We start from the raw sequence: 14,108 nt of genomic DNA, 5'->3' as shown, positions 1-14,108 counted from the left end.
AGCAGAAGGTGACCCAAGGAGGTTGGGAAAGGGCCCAGGCACTTGGCGCTGAGTCCCACTCCATCTCCGCCCTGATCCACACGGAACCCACTGCCTTTCTTGAATTCCCTCCCCATGACTTTAGGTTCCAGGCCCCTGAGCCTGGGAAGGTAAGGAGGGACATTTGGGTGGGGCTCAGTTCCCAGAAGTACAGTGAAGGCTCTCTGGGATGGCATCCTGGGTACTGGGTTAGAGGGCATGGGTTGCTAAGGAGCTGGTGGGCTAGGAGGGCGTGGGATTCTGAGGGAGGGACGGACCTGCAGCCCAAGTAGTTTGGAGAGGTTGTGAGCTGCCATCTGGGCCCTGCATATTTGCACTCTGGGCTGCTGAGGGAGCTGACAGGAAGTCAGTCAATGCTCTCTGTGGCTCTCTACCAGGCTCTGCCCCCCCCACCCCACCCCCCGCCTCCTCCTCCTCCTCTTCTTCTTCTTCTTTTTTTTTTTTTTTTTTTTTTTGTGCTGGGGATTGAATCCAGGGGTGCTTAACCACATCCGAAGCCCTATATTGTATTTATTTAGAGACAGGGTCTCATTGAGTTGCTTAGTGCCTCACTTTTGCTGAGGCTGGCTTTGAACTGGGGATTCTCCTGCCTCTGCCTCCGGAGCTGCTGGGATTACAGGCCTTCGCCACAGTACCTGGCATCCCCAGTCCTTTTTTATACTTTATTTAGAGATAGGGTCTCACAAAGTTGTTTAGGGTCTTGCTAAACTGCTGAGGTGGGCTTTGAATTCAAAATCCTCCTGCCTCAGCCTCCGGAGCTGCTGGGATTACAGGTGTGTACATCACAACCGTCCTAGGCTGCTGACCTTCTTTGGTCCTTCCTCCTGACCTCTTCATTCATGTCTCAACCATCAGGATTGGGAGTGGCTGGGGTCTGGGTAGGCTTGAGGGTCACTATCCCTATTGGCTTTGGTTGGGAAGTCGGGCAGAGAGAGAGAGGTATCTCAAAAGTACAGGGAGGGGGCTGGGTTTGTGGCTCAGCACAGTGCTCACCTCATACATGTAAGACCCTGGGTTCCATCCTCAGCACCACATAAAAATAAATGAGTGAAATGAGGGTACATGTCCAACTACAACTAAAAAGTAAATATTAAAAAAAAAAAAAAAGCCATGGAGGGCTGGCCCCAGCCCTCCATGGCTCCCTCCTCGTGGCAGGGGTGGGGACTGGCTCTGGAGCTCTGGCCCATGGAGGGTGGGGCCCACACAGCTGGCTCCCAGCCCAGGCTGCTGCAAGAGCTGGGGTGGCTCTGAGGCCCAGCCCCCTGCCTCCCCTCCCTTCCCCCAGGTATAAGAGCCCAGCTGAGGTGAGCTGGCTCCTCCCGTCCAGTCTCTGCGGCTGCCAGCAGGTAAGGAAACCCAGGGCTTTTCTCCTGAACAGGGAGCACCCTGAGCCTCTCTTGCCTGAGTCTTCCAAGGGAGGGCTGGGGACTGGGTCCCGGAGCTCATGCGTTTTGAGCATAAGTGGGTGGCTGGAGGTGTGAGGCTGAGGTGAGACCTGTAAATGGGTCGGCTTGGGCACTCTGGCCTTATCTCCTGGGCCCTGGGCAGGGACTGGGTCTGTGTGGGGTTGCCTCTGACCCCTGGGGTGAGGCAGAAGATCTTGGGTGGAGCCAAAAGGGGTCATGGGGACAGAAAGCAGAAGTGCCCCCTGACCTCCGGTCCCCTTTCTCCAGGCAGATCATGATCCATCGGTTCTGCTGGCTCAGGCCATAGGACGACGAGACTCACCAAGGGACCAAGGGTTCCAGGCACCATGGGACAGTGTCGGTCAGCCAATGCTGAGGTGGGACCCTCCGCTCTTGGCCTGTTTCCCTGTTCTTTTCCACCCCGGGATCTGTGTTCCCCACGGACTCCTGCCCCTCACCTTGGCCTTGCCCTACACCCAGACCTCGCCAGTGAGGCCTGAGATCCCTCCCTGAACCCCACACAAGGTGATGGGATGGACTCCTCCTGGGAAGAGAGTGTCTGCCCACGTCCTGCCTGGGGACGGGGGTGGCAGGGAGGAAAGTCTTGCCCAACCCGTGGGTCAGGGCAGAAGCTGCCGGGGGCTGGGGTGCGGGTGAGGGAGAGGGACTGGGTCCTGGGCTCTGGAGCGGGCAGGGCCACTCCAGCTGTCTTCTGCCCTGCTGGCTTGACCCAAGCTCCCGGGGATCAGGAGCCTCCCTGATGTGCTTAATGTCTGCTGCCCTCAGGACGCCCAGGAATTCAGTGAGGTGGAGAGGGCCATTGAGACCCTCATCAAGAACTTCCACCAGTACTCGGTGGAGGGCGGGAAGGAGACACTGACCTCCTCCGAGCTTCAGGACCTGGTCACCCAGCAGCTGCCACACCTCATGCCGGTACTGAGGGGATGGACCCCACCCTAGTCAGTCCCCTGACTTCCCAAGCAAGTGCCTCAGGACCCCACCCACACGGGCACTGGCCACCCCTAGCTTCCCCCTTGCCAGTGCCGGGCAGGCTCAGGTCCTGCTGTCTGCCCCTGGGCAGGGCGGGGTGGGAAGATCCCAGGCACTGTCTTGCTGAGCTGTGGCCTCTTCCCTCTGCCCAGAGCAACTGTGGGCTGGAAGAGAAAATCGCCAACCTGAGCAACTGTAGCGACTCTAAACTGGAGTTCGGGAGCTTCTGGGAGCTAATTGGAGAAGCGGCCAAGAGCGTGAAGCTGGAGAGCCCTGTCCCAAGGAGCTGAGGACTTCTCCCTGGAATCTCTTAGGGGGCATACGGGGGAAAGGGGACCTTCAAGACTGTGGGCCTGGAAATAAAACTTCTCTCCATCACCCCCACCCTGTTCCCCAGCCTGTACCTTTCCTCATCTCTGCCAAGTTCAGGTTCATAATAGCCCTCTCCAGGGTCTCTGAATACCTCCTTCCTGAGCTCTGTGGAGATGACGGGACCCAGAGACCCCACCGGAGGGAAGCTCAGGGAGCAGGTTGGGACCAGGGAGGACATGGAGGGGTAACAGTGGTGTAAGGGCCGAGTGATTTGATCGTGGGGAAAGGGCAGAGAAGCTGGGCTATGGGAAATGATTTGAGGAATGGAGCTGGGGATATGGCTGGATATGTATGGTACCCAAAAGGATCTCTGAGAACCTACCCCTCTCCATCTCCAAACTAAATTGTAGCTGTCTGTCCCAGGCTATCCCTTCCGGCCTCCAGCCCTGCCCCACCCTCCTCCCAAGACTCTGTCCCAGGGCTAGGGCAGGGGAGGAGGGAGAGCTTGAGGAAGAGGCTGGGAGGGTGTGACTGTGGGGAGAGGAGCAGCCGGGTGCGTGGGCATTTACAGAATGATGGTTGTTTTGTATCATTTGATTAATAAAAAAAATGGAAAAAAAATTAAAAGATGTTGTCTTGATTGGATACTTGCCCTGGGGTCCATGGGTGAGGGATCCTTGGGGGCAGGTGGTAGAATCATCAGTGGGACAGACCCGGGGAACGAGAGTGGGTGCAGTGGAACTGACTGGGTGTGGCCTTCTCCCCATGGATTTGGGTGAGGGTGGAAACAAGCCCAACCAGCCGGAGACCTGGTCCTCTCTGAGGCCTAGGCTCTGTCTGGTCAAGGAGCTGATCCTCCAGCAGAGACGAGGGCCCAGGTGTGCACACCTGGGGAAAAGGACATGAGCCCAAGTGTCTTGGGACCCCACTGACGAACGGCAAAGGGCTGAGATTCAGGCTGACCCGCCTGGGTTGAAGTCCCATCTCTGCCACTTACATCTGTGAAACTCTGGACATGCTTTTCGAGTGTGTCTCTCACCTGTAAAAAGGGGAGAGGCACAGGACTTCACTTATAGGAGTGTCGGGAAGATCACGGGCAGCACTTACCAGACAGCCCAACACACGATGCGTGCCCAGTGAGTGGAAGTCCCTGGGAGTGGGAGAGAGTCCCCACCACAGGGAGGTGGAGCTGGCCAATTTCCTTGGGGACCTGGGGGCAGGGTGGGGGGGATTTGCAGAGGAATCCTCTACTGTGCACGAGAGGTTCTGGGGTTGGGTCTCAGCAGAGGTGAGGATGCGCTGACGTGGAGAGGGAAGACCACAGCCAACCTCTGGTCCCCAGTGTCAACAGAAGTCAGGTGTTCTTCCTGACATCCAAACATCGAGGAAGCTCTTGTGGCCAGCTAGGCTGGACCGGAATGCTAACTGAACTTGTCTGTTGAGGGCCCCTGAAACTGGGCTCCCAGTGACCCAGGTAAGAAGGGCAGGTGACTGTCCTTCCCTTCCTTTCTCCACTCTGTCAGGTTCTGCTCAGGCCCTGTGGGGTTAGGAGGGTGGAGTTGGGGGAGCGCCAGGTTCCACCACTCCCTCTGGGGTGGCATTAGAGGGGTGTGTAAAAAGGTGTGTATCCCTTTAACCAGGGCCCAACCCCAGGGCCAAGTTAAGAAGGAGCTCCGCCACTACCTCCCCACCGAGCCAGCTCAGCCAGGCAGGGCCGGGAGGGAGTGGGACAGATTCTGGGAGTGCAGCGGGGAGGAGTCCTGGCTGGGCTGAACGGGGGAGCTGTTGGCAGTGCCAGAGCCCAGGCCCCAGAACCCTGCAGGAGTGGAGGTGGATCGAGCAGGCAGGTGAGCACCCCAGATCCGGTCTGGGAGGTCTGGGGCTGCCCAAAGGACCCTGCAGGCTTGGGAGGCCAGGAGAAGGGGCAGTGAAGGGGGCCTGGGGACAGGGGACTTCCAGAGGCAGGGCAGGAAGAGGTTTTGTTAATTATTAACTTTTTCCAAAGGCCAGTTTGAGAATGAGGAGTCCTGCTGTGGCTGGGGGCTCCAGGGGGCCTCCAGAGGAGTGGGCAGGGTGGTAAGACCCTCTCTGGCCCAGCAGCTGCCTGGGCTCTTCTCCAGGGACTGGGACACTGGGCAGAACACTGGGAGCCTTGCCCACAGCTGCTTGTCCCTCCCTGAACAGAAGGGACAAGTGTGTGTGGGTGGGGACGGTGGGGTGGTCAGATGTGGGACACAGGCCTCTCTGGGATCTGGGAGTTGTGTCCTGGGAGACTTAAAAGGACCCAGGAGGGTCCAGAGAGCCTCAGAGCCCAGGGAAGGAGGCAGGGGCTGAAGTGGCTTCTTTACCTGAAGACCATGGGCAGGTCCCGGATGTAGGCCCCGTTGTGCTCCGGGAGTTGTTCCTTGGGAGGGGCCTGGGTGAGGCCCTGGGGAAGCCTGGAAGCTCCCTGGAAAAGGGAGAGGGAACGAAGCCAAGCCTTGAACCCGAAGCTTCTCCACCTTGGGACCCAGGCAGGTCCTGGCTTGACTGCCTTGGCTTGGCAGAGCCACTGGTGCTATAGGAGCCTTGGCCTGCCTAGCCCAGCCGAGACGGGGGTGAGGGCAGGGTGGAGGTGAGGTGGGTGCAGCCCTTCCCCAGCAAGTAGCGAAGCTCCCTGAGTGGTGAGGCCAGGTGCAGCGTGTGCATGTGCGTGTGTGTGTGTGTGTGTGTGTGTGTGTGTGTGTGTCTGGGTTTGCACACGTGCCTGTACATGCCTCCAGCTTCACTCATCTGTAAGAAATTTCAAAGAAGTCCACAGTGTAGTGGTCTGAAAGCACAAGAGGGCAGAAGGTAAATGAGGTGCCCAAGCAAAGGGGATCCGTAAAGGCCAGGCCCCTGGCTTCTCTGTGTGCAGGTGTGAATGAACCCTGTGAGGGTGGGAAGGGCTGAGGCAGGTCACCTGTGTGAACCATGAACCTCAGGCCACTGAGAACACAGCGGAGAATGGACCTGTTGATTGAGGCTGGAGAAATTCTTTTGAAATACTCATTGCAAATACAGATCGCCTTCCCAGCCCTGTTCAGATTCCCAGCCCAGTTCTTCAACAGGCCTTCCCAGTGTACCCAGGGCACTTGGGCCAGAAGGAGTGAGTCAGGAAGGGAAGGCCTGTGGCTGGGACTATGGCTCAGTGGGAGGGGGCCTAGCCAGCACAAAGCCCTGGGTTCCATCCCCAGCACCAAGTCCCTCTCTCCTGCAAAGAGAAAGACTGAATGAACACATGAGTAGAGAGCGTGCAGGAGTGCGAATAAGTGAGTGAGCGGTAGATGGGAAGCAGATGGAAGGAACTCAAAATGCCAAACTTGAGCTTGAGAATGGATAGACTCTGGAGAATCCCAGAGACAGGGGACTAGGAGTTTGGGGACACATCCCAACGCTTGGAAACAATGTAAGAGTCCTGAAGTGTGTGCAGGGTGGCAAGAGGTGCACGTTGAGGCTGTGGTGGAGGTTCAGGGTTCCAGAATGAAGGGGACTGGTGGGGGGTGTCAGCAGACACTCGAGGGAGCGGGGCCAGAACCTGGGGGTGGGAGGGCGGGGCTGGCGTGGCTGAGATCCAGGGGATGGTGTCAGGGCAATTTGGGCTTTTGGAGAAGTCAGCAAGCTGGGCTCAGGTGGGCGGGGTGGGAGGTGGGAGCCTGCTGGTTGCTCAATGATGAATCAGCCACGGAGAAGACAGGGAGAACGTGGGGGCCAGGGAGGGGCTCTTTGGAGGACAAGTGGTCCCCTTTTCCCACTTTCTTGACAGTCTCCAATGTGCACTGTCACCCTGACTCCCCCCCTGCCCACCACCGTTCTCTTCCAAGATCTCTTGAGACAATGTTACTGCAGGAACCACTTCCTGGCCACCCATCCTAGAGAGGGGCCGTAGGACAGCACAGCTGCCTTTCCCCCCTACCTGGAGCTAGGTCCAGAGGTGAGAGGATGGGCATCCGGAGGAGCTGGTGGCTGTGGGCTGGGTGGGGTGGCAGATCCTGTCTCCTGGCCCCCAGGGGAGGGTGGGAGGCGGAGAATAATGACACGTGATGGTGACTGTCCCACTCTGATAGCCTGCCATCGGAAAGAGCTTCAGAGAAGTGTTTGTCTGGATGGTTGTCTCAGTGTGGCCCATTTTACCAGTAGAAGGATGCGGGGGCTGATTCCCGGGAGGGGGACCTGGAAGTGGAAACCCCGGAAGGTTCCTCTCTGGCTGGCCCAGCCCACCTGAGAGCCAGAGGCTGAGTCTTCTTTTGGGTGCTCACCTGTGTCTTGCCTACTTGGCCCCTGCCGCAGGGAGGGTAGGGGTTGGGCACGGTGTTGAGGAAGAGTAGGAGGAGCTGCCTGTGGCTGGAGGAATAAGACTTCAAAAGGCAGGTGCAGGGAGAGGTGGGGAGGAGCAGACGTTCACCACCCCAAACGCCCCTGTCTGTGCTTTCCCTCTCCCTGACTGCTCTCCACGGGATTCCCAGGGTAGGAACAGGTCTGAGGGGGTTAATTGTGGGAGGGGTCTCCAAAGGCTCTCCCTACTCCCCAGGCTTGTTGGCAGTGGGTGTGGCATCATCCTTCCGGGAATGGGTACCATTTCCAGAAACCCCAGGAGCTCCGGTCATGAGCTTGGGTACCTCCCACCCAAGAGCAGACAGATCGTGGTTGAAATTTTTTCCTCCTCTTTATTTGTGGATGTCAGAGGATTTGTCTGAACGTCTTATTGAACCACACACTTAAATAAAGAGTACGGTTTCCTGCCGTGCTGGCATTTTACGCCATCGGTCCAGCCACAGACCAGAGTGGTCATGTGGGCAAGGGCAGGGAGAGAAGGGCAGGATTGCCTGCTGGAGATGCCACTGATCCTTCTCCCTCTCAACTCTCCTTCCTTCTTCCTTCCTGGGCTATTTCCTCCGGGTCTCACCCTTCCTTGAGAAAAAGCTCCATCAGAGAAAAAGACTTGGAAAGTTAGCTGGGGGTCTGGGACACCTACTATCAGGGCTGAAAGGAGGTCCAATATTCATAGAATGATCTCCCTTGAGCAAGGCGTGGAGCCGAACAAGGCGGTTCAGGGGAGTCAGGGAGACCAGAAGAAGGGCTGTTGTGTACCCTGAGGAAAAATCATTGTCCTCAGGTCTATGCATTCTGTTGTTTGGCTCAGGAAATGCAGCTGCAGCGTATCAGAAACACTATGCTTGCCCCAAGGACTGAGACCAGAGCTGTAGAGACAGTGGCCACACCAGTTAGTGGCTCCAGACAGGGCTGGGACAGTGAAGAGTCGGGGAGGAACGTGCCGAGGGCAGGGGTCAAGGCGGCGGGCCTCCAAGGGAGGCGTGGTTTGGGCAAGGCCAGAGTGATGGGCAGGCTCAGCTGGGTGGAGCAGGCATAGCCATGGGCATGGGAGTAGGAATGGCCACGAGGGTAGGGGAAAGCAGGTGGCAGGGCAGGAGGCTGCATTGTGGGGCCTAGAGAAGAGGACCCCCATTTCCCGTCAGCCTGCTCTGTGGCTGGGCCCGTCTCCCCTTGCCAGAACCGGCTGAGGGCGGCTGGAGCTCATTCTTGGCCTTGAGGGTGGGAGGGGTGTCTGATTTGCCTGGGTTGACTTGGGGGGGCTCTGGGCATGGGCGGCGACTCACAGAGGAGATCCGCCTGCTCCCCTCATATCCTGTTATTCAGAAGGCTGTATCCGCCTGGAATGTGAGTGCCTTTTGTCCTTGGGTGAGGGGGTGACGCAAGTGGCCTCTGGCAGGCAGCTGTTGTGTCCAGGGTCCGGCTGCAGCTGGGGCAGAACAGCCTGGCTCCTCCTTAGGTAATGGGGTAAGGGGGCTTCCTTGGATTCTGCTGTATGTTCTAGGGGTGGGTAGGAGGGCAGAGAGGCTGGCTGGGCGTGGCAGGGTGGTTGGGAGGCTGCCCAAAATCTGGTGTGATGGGTCAGCATCTGGTCCTCCCCTGGAGATGGGCGGCTGGGGCCTGAGCCTCTGGATTCACTGCCTTGCAGCCTGGAGAAGGGCTTGGGGTGGGCTTCGGTTCGCATCCTAGCAGTTCTTAGCTGCTCTTGCCCCCGGGCAGGGGCCCTCGGTGCTAGGTGTGGAGCAGGGTGGGAGGCCTGGGCAGTCGCCACCCTCCTCCGAAAGGGAGCCTCTTGCTCTTACCAGGGCTGACAAGCGGCGGGCAGCCAGTGCCCTGGGCTGGGGAAGGGCTGGAGAACCTGTCCAGGCGGTTGAGCTGGGGAGCACCTGATTAGAGGAGCCGCATAGCTCTCATTCCAGGGCCCACCCCCGCACCCTAGCACCCATGGTCCCCCCCTTTTTCCTGAGGACAAGTCATTCCTGGGGGCACCAGGGCGCAGCAGGGGAGTAAGGGAGGAGGTTTGGCCTGTGGATGTCTTATCTCCCTTCCTCGGTACCAGGCCCTGGAGGAGCTGAGGCAGCGCAATGGCCGACTGCTACACGGACCTGGAGAAGGCGGTGGTGGTGCTGGTGGAGAACTTCTACAAATACGTGTCTAAGCACAGCCTGGTCAAGAACAAGATCAGCAAGAGCAGCTTCCGCAAGATGCTTCAGAAGGAGCTCAACCACATGCTGACAGTAAAGTCCCTGCCTGCTGTGCCGGGGCCTCCTGCCCCACGGGTCCTCTGTCCTTTGAGTTCCCCTGCAGCCCTGAGGCCCAGGTCTTCCCAGGGTGCCCAGGCCTCGCCCCCACCCCCCCCACCCAGGGCTCTGTTTGCATTTTCCAAGGGCAACAGCTGCCCAGGCTCTCTGGGGTTGCCACCCTCCCGACCTTCAAAGCACCCCCCACCCCATCCCCGTTCCTCTGCAGGACACGGGGAACCGCAAGGCTGCCGACAAGCTCATCCAGAACCTGGACGCCAACCACGATGGACGCATCAGCTTTGACGAGTACTGGACCTTGATAGGTGGCATCACCGGCCCCATCGCCAACCTGATCCGGCAGCAGGAGCAGCAGAGTAGCGGCTAAAGGCCCTGCCACCGCCCTCCAGGCCCCCGGAGCCCAGCCCTGTTCTCTTCCCAGACTCCCTCCTGGACCCCGCTGCCCTCGCAGCCCCTCCTGGCTTCTCCCTCAGACCCTCTCCATACCCTCGCTCAACAGGGGAAGGGGAGATGCCAGGGCCCCTTTGTGAATATCTCAGTGTGGGGGTGCTACCATGAGGGTCTCAGTCCCTGGAGCCAGCAGGCCCTAGGGGCCCCCCATGAGATCTTAATGCTGTTTGGGGACCCCAAGAGTTTCCTCCCCTGTTCTGTCTGTTTACCCTCCAGTGCCTGATGCTTGTGTCTGCCTCCTGCCTCCAGAGGTCGGCTGGCTGCTGAGGTCTCTTTGCTCCTGGTGTCAGTAGTGGCAGAGACCTCTCCCTCCTCCATAGCCCTCAGCGGGGCCCAGAAGCCTGTCTAGGGACCCCCCACCCCAGCTGCCTCTGTGTCTGGGATGAGCCAAGCAGGGCTGAGCCCTTGCCCTCGGCGTAGTCACTGAAATGATGGTAATAAAGGCTGGATTTGGAGTTGGTATCCCTCTTACCTGGTCCCTTGATGGCGTTCGTCAAACCCTTCAGTCTCCCTGAGATCCTCTCATGCCTGGGTGGTCGTTGCCCTCCACTCTGACCCGAGGAGGAACCTCACAGGCAGAGCAAGAGAGAAATGAGGACTCCTGGATCCCGGCACCTGCTGCCACCCTCCCTCCTGCTCCACCGAGGGCCGGAGGCCAAGTGTCCCTGCCTCCAGACTTTCGTAATCCAGACTCAGATCCCGGTTCAATTTCCAGGTGCAGAGGAGGTCTCATTTCATCCTTACTGCGATTCCACAGGGGGCCAGACCCCCGTCCTGAGCCCCGAGGGGTGCGGAGCCTAGAATCCTCACCAACATGCTATTCCAAGAAGCAGAAGTTGTGGGATGAAAAGTAGGGATGCAGGGAGGCCAGGGGAGGAGAGGAAGCCTCAGCGGCTAAGAAACAACAGGCCTTCTCCATTTCTCTCCCTCTCTTGCCCCCAGGGACCCCCCAGGGAGAACACGGCAGGAACCCCAGCCTGTAGAACTTGGGATCAGGCGTTTGGAAATGGGAGCATGTACCCCAAGATTTAAGATTTCCCAAAAGAAACAGGCGCAGGGAGTTTTATTAGAATCTACTTCCAGATCTTAAGCCTTCTAAAATTGGTTGGCCTCGGAACAGCCTGACCCTCCTTTGTCACCTCCTCATCACTGTAACCGTCTCCCACCAAGTGTGGTGGCACATTCCTGTAATCCCAGCTCCTTGGGAGGCTGAGGCAGGAGGATCACAAGTTGGAGGCCAGGCTCAGCAACTTAGTAAAAACCCTGTTTCAAAAACTAAAAAGGATTGGTGATGTAGCTCTGCGGTAAAGTGCTGCTGGGTTCCATCTTCAGAACTGCAAACAAACAGAAAAGCAATAACTCTTCCCCAATTAAAAATGAAACACATGCCTTTGATCTGTGCCAAGTATCACTATGCTGTCTAAGTGGTGAAGAACCTGTTCACATCTTTTTTTCTTAGTGTGGGTCTTCTGTCTGTCTGTATATCTATCTGTCTATCTATTTATTATGGCAAAAAAAAAAAAACCCAACATAAACATGCCGTACTTTTCAGTGTATATTGCAGTATTATTAACTCTATGCACACTGTTTTTTCTTTCTCCTCTTTTTGTACTGGGATCGAACCCAGGGGCGCTTTACCACTGAGCTACATCCCAGGTCTTTTCTATTTCGAGACAGGTTCTCACTGAGTTGCTGAGACTGGCCTTGGACTTGCAAGTCTCCTGAGTAGCTGGGTTCCAGCATGTGCCACCAAGCTCAGATGTATTGGTTTTTCTTTCTTTTTCTTTACAGGTTTGGGGATTAAACCCGGGGGCTCTCTATCACTGAGCTACAGTCCCAGCCCTTTTTACTATTATTTCTTTAAATTTTGAGACATGGTATTTCTGGGATTACACACGTCAGCCACTGTGTCAGGCTGTGTTTTTGATAGTAACTATCCGAATGCGTGGAAGGTAATATCTCATTGTGGCTAACTTTTTTTTTTTTAAAGAAAGAGCGAGAGAGAGAATTTTAATATTTATTTTTTAGTATTTGGCGGACACAATATCTTTGTATGTGGTGCTGAGGATGGAACCCGGGCCGCACGCATGCCAGGCGAGCGCGCTACCGCTTGAGCCACATCCCCAGCCCCATGGCTTACTTTTTTTAATTGACACATGATAATTCTACATATTCATGGGGTATTATGCAGTATTTTGACACATAGTCAAATGTGCAAAGATCAACTGGGGTAATTAGCATATCTATCACCGCAAACATTTGTCATTTCTTTTTTTTTTTTTAAAGAGAGTGTGAGAGAGGAGAGAGAGAGAGAGAGAGAGAGAGAGAGAGAGAGAGAGAGAGAGAGAGAATTTTTAATATTTATTATTTAGTTCTCGGCGGACACAACATCTTTGTTGGTATGTGGTGCTGAGGATCGAACCCCGGCCGCACGCATGCCAGGCGAGCGCGCTACTGCTTGAGCCACATTTCCAGCCCCCATTTGTCACTTCTTTGTGTTAGGAACATTCAAGATCCTGTCTTCTAGATATTTTGAAATATAAAATAAATTATTGTTAATATAGCCACCAATAAATTACTGTTAATTATACCCACCGTACTGTGCTATGGAACATTAGATCTTAATTTTCCTATCTATCTGTATATTTTTTATTTTTTTTGGTACTAGGGATTGAACTCAGGGTCACAGGGCCACTGAGCCACATCCCCAGCCCTATTTTGTGTTTTATTTAGAGACAGGGTCTCACTGAGTTGTTTACTGCCTTGCTATTGCTGAGGCTGGCTTTGAACTTTCCATCTTCCTGCCTCAGCCTCCTGAGCAGCTGGGATTACAGGCGTGGGCCACCGTACCTGGCCTAACTGTGTTTTTGTATGCACTAACCAATACTCCTCTATCCCCTTTTACCCCTACCCTTCATCGTGGTTGTGATTTGTATTTCCCTGATAATTAGTGAGACTGAGCATTTTTTTATTTGCATGTTGTTCGTATATCTTCTTTGGAGAAATGTCTCTTCAAATCCTTTACTCATTTTATAAGTTGGGTTGTCTTTTTGTTGTTGAGTTGTCAGAGTTCTTCGTATATTATGCACATTCACTCTTAATTCAATGTAGGGTTTGCAAAAAATGTCTTCTCCCCCTCTGTGGGTCGCCTTTTGCTCTGTTGATCGTGGAAGTTTTTGTTTGATGTAGTCTCCTTGGTCTATTTCTGCTCTTGTTATTTGTGCTTTTGGTGTCATCCAAGAAATCACTGTCAAGACCAAGGTCATGAAGTTTTTCCCCTGTGCTTTCTCCTAGGAGGTTTATGGTTTCAGGTCTTAGATCATATGACAAAGGTTCATCTTAATTTTTTTTTTTTTTTTTTTTTGGTACTGGCATTGAACCCAGGGTCACTATACCATCAAGTGACATCCTCAAGGTCTTGCTCAGTTGCCCAGTCTGGCCTTGGGCTGGCGGTCAACCCTCCTGCCTCAGCCTCCCGGGTTGCTGGGATTACAGGTGTGTGTCTTTGTGCCTTAATCCTTCTGCATGTGGGTATCCAGTTTTCCCACAACTATCTGTTGAAGAGATTGTCCTTTCCCTGTTGTGTAATATTGGCACCTTGTCAAACAGCCTTTCATTCGCTAAGTGAGGACCACTTCTGGACTTTTCTTTTCTGATCCACTCGTCTGTATCTCTGTCTTTATGCCCCGACCAATCTGTTTTGATCACCAGAGCTTTGTCATATATTTTGAAATTGGGAAGTGTGGGCTTTCAGTCTTGTTCTTTGTTTTCAAGATTATTTGGCTATTTCAGGTCCTTTGAAGTTCATTGTGAGTTTGAGGCCTTTTTCTATTTCTGTAAAAATTGCCCCTGGGCTCGGCATAGTGGTACATGCCTGTAATCCCAGCCAAGGGGAAGGATGAGCCAGGAGGATCACAAGTGGAGCCAGCTTCATCAATTTAGTAAGACCCTTAGCAACGTAGCAAGACCTTGTCTCAAAATAAAAAATGCAAAAGGCCAGAGATGTAGCTTAGTGGTGATGCACCCCTGGTTCAATCCTCAGTGTCCCCCACCCCAAACAAGATACAGAAGAGCATGCTTTGGGATCTTTAGAGGGATTGCACTGAATAAGTAGACTGCTTAGTTAGTGTGGACATTTTAATGATATTAAATCTTCTGATCTGCAAACATGGGATTTATTTGTGTCTTCTTTAGTTCCTTTCTGCAATGTTTTGTGGTTTTCAATTTTAAGTCCTTTAGTTCTTTAGGTATTTTTATCCTTCTTGAAGCTATTGCAAATTTTTTTTCATATTGTTCATTA

General features: G+C 54.7%; 2 protein-coding genes across 3 annotated transcripts; both read left to right on the top strand.

The window, feature by feature from the left end:
• Positions 1-1,611: 1,611 nt before the first annotated feature.
• S100A14 (S100 calcium binding protein A14) lies at positions 1,612-3,299 on the top strand. The gene is made up of 3 exons (XM_081306675.1): positions 1,612-1,822; positions 2,232-2,378; positions 2,588-3,299. Exons 1-3 carry the CDS (start codon positions 1,793-1,795, stop codon positions 2,723-2,725), a joined length of 315 nt encoding a protein of 104 aa, XP_081162801.1. The 5' UTR covers positions 1,612-1,792; the 3' UTR covers positions 2,726-3,299.
• A 1,138-nt stretch (positions 3,300-4,437) lies between these two features.
• Positions 4,438-10,266, top strand: S100A16 (S100 calcium binding protein A16). 2 transcript variants are annotated; one of them, XM_081306299.1, is made up of 3 exons: positions 4,438-4,594; positions 9,157-9,334; positions 9,567-10,266. In XM_081306299.1, the coding sequence occupies exons 2-3, from the start codon at positions 9,182-9,184 to the stop codon at positions 9,723-9,725; spliced, it is 312 nt and encodes a 103-aa protein (XP_081162425.1). In that variant the 5' UTR covers positions 4,438-4,594; positions 9,157-9,181; the 3' UTR covers positions 9,726-10,266. The 2 variants fall into 2 exon arrangements, with proteins under 2 accessions (XP_081162425.1, XP_081162426.1); XM_081306300.1 differs by lacking the exon at positions 4,438-4,594 and adding an exon at positions 8,411-8,556.
• Positions 10,267-14,108: the final 3,842 nt, after the last annotated feature.

The sequence above is a fragment of the Spermophilus citellus genome, assembly GCF_964194105.1.
Source record: "Spermophilus citellus genome assembly, chromosome: 9".
Classification (NCBI taxonomy): Eukaryota; Metazoa; Chordata; class Mammalia; order Rodentia; family Sciuridae; genus Spermophilus; species Spermophilus citellus.
The sequence above is the reverse complement of the archived record's forward strand: the minus strand, read 5'-3'. Positions and strand labels throughout refer to the sequence as shown.